Source organism: Pseudopodoces humilis, chromosome 4 (genome assembly GCF_049639895.1).
Source record: "Pseudopodoces humilis isolate 2021_Gansu_Grassland_sample_001 chromosome 4, ASM4963989v1, whole genome shotgun sequence".
NCBI classification, from domain to species: domain Eukaryota; kingdom Metazoa; phylum Chordata; class Aves; order Passeriformes; family Paridae; genus Pseudopodoces; species Pseudopodoces humilis.
The window spans coordinates 29,363,120-29,370,178 of NC_142203.1; the positions used below are offsets into that span (position 1 = coordinate 29,363,120).

Genomic DNA, 7,059 nt, shown 5'->3' on the forward strand with positions numbered 1-7,059 from the left:
CTTGCACATGATTTTGAGCCACTTGCACAGTAACTCTTGCCTGAAATTTGGAACGCTGTTTTCTCCCACACAGGTCTGCAAGTAATCAGCATAAAGTTGCACACTTAGCTTCATTTTAGAATTCTATAGGCTCCTAGGGATTTTGCACCTGGCTCATACAGTAACATTAAAAAAGTTCTGGCCACAAGAATATCGGAATTTAAGCAATAAATTGGTATTTGAGTCTTTAGACAAATAGTCTTTAGACACTTAGTCTTTCACTAAGTACTGTGAAAAAAGAAGACCATTTAATAATGGATCCTATTTCTAATATTTTTTTATACCTCCAACCCAGCTACAACATGAATGGTTGAGTAGCAAAAGGGGACACTTTAAAATATATGATGAGGGTTGGTTTTTTTGCCTTAGTCAAGTATATTCACAAGAAAATGGGCTAACAGAATAGTATGAAAAAATGTGACCCTGCTGTCCACACACAGAGATTGAAATTGCATTCTCCCACTCAAAAAAAGTCTCAATAAAATCTTCAAATGCTATTGTTTCATGTTATTTGTCTGCAAAATAGAAAATCTAGTCTTGTAGAAAGATATTAAGGTATTTTATTTCATAGTATGTTAGTATGTTTCCTATCAGAAATTTTAGTACTCAATTTCTCCCCTTGCCTTCCCACTGCTAAGCTGGTTAATTAGTGATCTTTTTCCCCCTGTTTTGGACATCTTATTAATTACCTTTACAAGTAGCGTTTACAAGATTTTACTTATAAGAACAATGTCATGGTAAAATCTGAGCCTTTGCTTTAAAAGCAATAGCAGCACAGTCAATACTAAAAAAGAAATACAAGGAGGAGTGGCTTCACTTGCAAACTCTTTTAACTAGTCCATCATTATAAGCATTTCCATGAATTTAATAAAACTACCAATATCCAATATTCTCAACCTAATGTAATAAATGAAGGGTGATCATATTACCCAGTTTTAAAAATTGCTTTATATAATGTAATCACTTACTTGCTCTAATTGAATTTCACTTTACATCATTTAATAAATGAATGCTGATCATTTGACATAATTGAATAAGTAGTTCAGCTCATTCTCTGTACTTCTTAGGTCAAAAATTATTTGTGTCGTCTTCCAGGATGGTATTGTGATATTTTAGAGTTAGGCTTCCTTTCCTCTCTCAGCTTCTTTATTACACTGTGTAATTCCACCTTGTAGGAAGGAGCCTAACCTAGCCATGCAAGCTGAATTTTTCCAGAAAATACATAGTTGAACTCTACAACCTCCTGCTACTCTACATAGTACAACTGTACAACAGACTACAAAAGGTATAATTTCAATTAAAGAGTCATTTTAGCTGATTTAACCATATCCATGTGAGGCAGGAAGGAACTGAGTCTTCAATTACCTTCTAGCAAAGACCAGATTTTTTACTTTGTGCTTGTGAGACAGAATTTAATTTTGAACTGAAAAGACAAGAGATTTGATGAAGAACAGCTCATAATTCAGAAGCTGAATTATCTTCTACTGAGAGTTAAATCAAGCTATCATGCACAATAAAAGAAAAAGGGAAAAAAATAGAGAGTTCTTGGAAAAAAGATAGAAAGAAGGAAAGACAGACAGTTGAGAAAAAGCTGCAATAATGCTTTTTACATTTCAGAAACAGTTCTACCTTTCTGACTGTTGCCTTCTACAAAAGATATCACAATATAATCACCATCTCATGCATGGAATATTGGGATATATATATATGTATATATAAGCTCTGTAAAAAAGTAATCACAGAATACATTTCCAGCTTTGCACTGGACATCAGTTTTTTCCCTTCAAATCCAAAGCAACAAAATTTTCAGAAATGTTAATTTTAAGTCATCGGCTACCTTCCTGTACAGCTTCTAATTTTTTAGATTATGAAAAACAGCTAGTGATTCTTTCAGAATAAAGACTACAAAATGCATGGAATTCAATAGCATCCAAGGATTTATGTATTTTAGAATACAGAAACAAAGTGCACTTGCTTAGAAATAACACCATTTGTATTTCAAAAGAAGTTATTCCTGTCCAGAAGTAAGTATTCAGAATCAAACTGCCAAACATCAAAGGGGTAATAAATCTACTGTTTTGTCTTCTACCCTACTCAGCTATTTATAGCTGGAGTATGCCTGTCTCATGCACCCTCACACTTGTTACCAAGGTTAAGATATGCTCTTCTACAGGGAAGAATATTCAAGGGAAAAATAATTACTAAAAAGCCATTTAATATATTTAATGTCCAGTTAATTCATTTCATATCTATCTTTTAGTTTTCTTAGTACAGTAAGAGTAGAGGGAGTCATGCATGACCTTAACTTTTAGCAGACAGGAGAATTGATGAGGATATCCACATAAGTAACTCTCTTTAATCACCCTGAAATTATTACTTTCTGCTTAGTGATGAAAAATATAGGCATTCCCTCTAAGAGCCTCTGGCTCAGAAACTGTGAAGGAAGTTGAAAGGTATAAGATTTCAGAAGAATAATAATCCCCTTTAATAAAAGCAAATGTTAAAAAGGTACTTTACCCACTCTTCTACTCTCCTTTCTCCAACAAACTCTTTCTCTCTGGGCCTGTTGCTGTCACTTCATTTTCACTGTGCCTTTATAACGTCATAATAATTTGCATTACAAAGCATTTATGTATGGTACCACAAGGTACCTATTGTGGTGCTTAACTAGACAAACTTCATTCATTGCCACACCCATCCCATGTCAAGCAACATCAAAGTAATGTTTCCATCTATTATGTTACTCAAAGTTATAACTTTCATTTATTTACTTTTGAACATTCACTCTTTTTTTAAGATCTACTGATATCTAATAAATTAGTTATTTTCCATTATCTAAAACAATATGTTCATTGTTTGAGGTAGGTTAGAAGGGAGCTGTTTGAAAGTGTTTGCAGTATATTTTGTGTTAGATCCTCACATGGTTAATAATTAGCATGAAGGAACTCACCTAATGTCCTCTGGTTTTTTTCTTTTCTGCTCATGAAAATCAATATCTGGTGATTTAGAGTCTGAAATTTGCAGTAAGTTACCTGAAGTTTGGTAGAAAACTTAGAGCAAAGTGACTGAACTGCCTATTCCTTCAAGTGCCAAGGGAGTTGCCAGGTGCAGCAGTTTTTGTGACCCAGGCCTTTTCCTTGTTTCCAGTCCAGTAAAACCTAATGTGGTGCAGTTGTAGGCCCTGGAGATCCCTTACACACACTTACCAAAGGATAAAGCTGCTGGAGTGCCCACCCCCAGGTCAGCAGAGAGGCTTAAGACACTTTCCAAACAGACACATTTATACAAGCACACACTGCACAGTCCAACACAGGTAGAGCAGAGCCCTTGCCAGTGCCTCTCTAAACACCAGTAGCACTGACATAAACAAGCACATGACTATCTCATATGCTAACCTAGTCCCTTTCAGCACATGCAGGTGTGGTAGTTTAAAGCACTAGCTAAAAATCACCAGAAAACTTACTCCTTGCTGTGAGATATGGATTAGGAAGACGGTAAAACAGGCTCAAAACTTAAAAGGAATAGAGAAAGTTTATTAACAGAACTACAAGGATAAGCAACTAGAATAAAACCTCCAGAAACCCTTCTTCCCCACCACCCACCTTTTCTTTTGTCCACCTGACAACTCAGACAAAAAAAAACTGGTGGTTAAAGTGATCTCAGCTTTGCAATAGTCTTTTCATCAGTCTTTGTAGAGAAAGGAGTCTTCTTTTGTAATTCCATGGAGAGTTCTCTACAAGTAAACCGTTTTCTCATGGCTTATCATTCTCATGATGAGAACCACCCAGAAAACTCTGCCATCATGTCCTCCTCCCATTTTCACACCACTCTGAGGCATGTTCATGGGCCATGAGCTCAAGGGGTATTATTTTAAGGATTAGTTATTCAAAGGCAAAAGCTCTCTTCATTTGTTTCTGTGATCATCCCTGAGAACAGAGGTTTTCTCTTTTTCTCCCTGGGGTCCACGGATCTTCAGCAACTCATTTCCTTTTCTCTGTTCCAGCATCTCATCCAGGATCACAACTTCTCCACCATCTGCTCAGCTTCATCAGTGGATACCTTTGCTCAGATCTACACTTTGAAACACTTCATACCCTCCCAAATACTGTTTCATGAATTCATGTTTCATGAACATGGAGTTTTTCAGAACATTATTGCCCATCTCTGTGGCCTTACCAAAAGAATATTTCAGCTTATTAAAGCATCTCCTCATTCTCTTTCCATATGAGGCTTGATTCCTTCCCTCACTGACTTTGATGGTTTATGTTGTCTCTTTACATGCTGATCACTCTCGCTTTCCTCTCTCTGGAAAAAGGATTAAATCTGCAGGTTTTATCTGCATTAGAGGGTTAAAATCTGGCTCAAGGCGTGGCAGGTATTCAATGGTGTCAGATTTCACCTCAGTGGCGCCTAAGGCTCAGGTGCCCCAGGAAAGGCTTCAGCCACCCCACTGGAACAGGAACTGGAGGCTTCCTAGGAGGCTGCAGCAGAGCCCAGCCTGGGCCTGGGGAATCCCTGCAAGCTCCATGCCCTGCCTGGGATCCACGGCAGGCCCAGCCCAGCCCCGGAAGGGGAAAATCCCCGCAGACTCCATTCTCCGCCCAGGAACCACAGTAAGCCCAGCCCAGCCCAGGCCAGGCCACATGGCCTGGGGTGGGGAACAGGAGCGAGTTGGAGCTCTGTTACCTTTCAAAGCTGGAAACAAAAAGAGACAGAAGTTCCCGGGCTTAGGTTTAAAAGGTGATATTCACAGAGTTGATCTCACTTCTCTATGGCGAACAACACTGTCAGTTCTCAGAAATGGCCAGTTATTCGCCAAGCAGAGAAGAAACTCCCAGCACCCACCCTCAGAGCCCTAACTTCCGTGTTTTCTACTTTTTTTTTTTCCTAAATGCCAAACCATCATAGCAGGCTAGAGGGAGACTGACAGAAAATGGGTAACAAGGGGATTTAGTAAGAAGGGCAGGCATACCTCAAGGAAAAGCAGTACATTGCTAGTATAACTCAAGCACACATGTGACCCCGCATTACTTTCCTGGAAAAAATAATTGGCTCATTCCTTGCTCTGTCATTAAATAAATGAATGAATACAGACAGACTTTCTTGATCTAATAGTTGGGAATTGCTCCTGTACAACTCCCCAGACTGCTTCACCTCCTGCTGCACATCATAGCATTAGTTACTCTGTTGCTGTCAAACCTATTTAGATTGTAACCTCACGCCACTTCAAAAACTGATACAGATTTTCTCTTAAGAGTAAGTTGCACCTTAAAGCAGCATTTGAGCAAGAAAAATAAATACTAAACTTTACCCAAAGAGCTTCTTATAGAAAAAAAATAAAGCTTTCAACACAAGTTTGGAAGTGGAAATATGTGCACATTAATTGCTCTCCAAGATTCTACTACAGTTAAGATTCAGTCCAAAAGTTCCGATCATGATCTCAGAAGTTGCCCTAGCCAGATATGCCTTTTATCACTGCTTCCCCTGCACTCACATACAGCAGTTTTTTGTCTGCACATGCTGAAGACATGTCCCCAGAAGATTTTCAGATACAGAATGTTTACAAAAAAAAAAAAAATAAAATAAAATAAAAAAGGGAAAAAAACAACTGTGGAAAAACTGGACTAATATCATGACATTAAAGAAGAAAAAAAATTCCAGCAGTGATCATACAGGTTTTTTAATTGTGTTCCAATGCAACAACAAAGTAGTAAAAAGCTGAGGAAACATGCAGCAGGTCCAGCAAAGCAGCTAGTACCTATAGTTCTGTAAGAAGGTGTATGAGTCCAGAATATTGAGTTCATAGAATGGCTGATGTCTCATGAGAATGCCATTGCTGACACCAGCCAAGAGCTCCAAGATACTTAGCATAGTACAACACCAAAAAATGTACAGCATAGCAAAACACAACTGATCTTCCAGCTTCTTTAGACAGCCTTCCTCAGAAAGCTGTTCCACATGGTCTAAGTCTCCCCTGCAGTGAGAATGCATTTCCTTACAGCAGCTTTCAGGAACACAATGTGGATAATACCAAGAAGAAGATGATGTCTTTAGCCAGTCTGTGTAGTTGTGGACCCCACAACACTGCAGCTTCCTCTGTATCATATCCACAGCTTCATTTCCAGGATCCTGGGAGCATGTCCAGTTGTGCTGGTGGACAAGGTAACCCATAGCACCTTCCAGCTGAGAAGATGTCTTAACACAGTAGGAACATGCCAGAGCTGCTGAAGACACTTCTAGGCAAAGAAGGAGAAGCAGCAAGTACATTAGAGTCCCTTGCTGATTGCGGGAACACTTAACAGAAGCAGAGATAGCCAAAACTCCAGTAGGTAGCAATATAAGTGCAGTTGCAAGAGCCAACCAACCAGGGAGAGACAAGTAAGACTCCTGAAATAAATATCCATAGTTCTTGAACATCAGGATGACCAAAATGCCACCAAACGCCTGAGCTACAGCAGTACCACAGAAGACGAAGCCTAGGAACCTCAGCAGAGACTGAGCAAAGGACCTGTGGCAGGCACCCTCATAGCACCACAAAGATGGCAGAACCACCACAGCCCTGACCCTCCTCATTCTACTCACTACAGCCAACCCTAACCCTCATCATCAACATTTAAGAGGCTTCTGCCCCACTTATACAGGTGAGGCAGATGACATCTCCACCTAAAAACAATTTGCAAGAGAGCAACTCTGATGAGGCTCTTTAGGACAAAGACTATGCCCTGCATCAGCTTAACCACAGGCTGCTGCTGCAGCTTGCTCAGCACACCCTGCAGAAAGTGGGAGGGTGTGTGCCCAGCTTGCTGTAGGGGATCGGAGACACTTGCACTTGAAGGAGGACAGCTGGAAGAAGGCTGCACCCCTTTCATGTGTGGAAGACCTAAGTGCAGGGGAATGAATAGCCAAAAGGATCGCCAGCAATGTTTCTTCAGATTACTTGGACTGTCCATTTCTCCAGCAGAAGCCAGGATGGCAACAAATGTGCAAGTCAGAGCCATCAACAAATGAATGGATTAAGCA

At 39.7% G+C, this 7,059-nt stretch overlaps 1 protein-coding gene across 1 annotated transcript; it reads right to left on the reverse strand.

Annotated features, from left to right (window-relative positions):
* Positions 1–5,703: 5,703 nt before the first annotated feature.
* LOC102112134 (tetraspanin-3-like) lies at positions 5,704–6,626 on the reverse strand. Its single transcript, XM_005529982.2, has one exon. The coding sequence runs from the start codon at positions 6,610–6,612 to the stop codon at positions 5,791–5,793; it is 822 nt and encodes a 273-aa protein (XP_005530039.1). The 5' UTR covers positions 6,613–6,626; the 3' UTR covers positions 5,704–5,790.
* Between the last annotated feature and the right edge of the window lie 433 nt (positions 6,627–7,059).

Coding starts and splice junctions, on each gene's coding strand:
- LOC102112134 (XM_005529982.2), bottom strand. CDS start 6,612: ATGAGGAGGGTCAGGGCTGTGGTGGTTCTGCCATCTTTGTGGTGCTAT.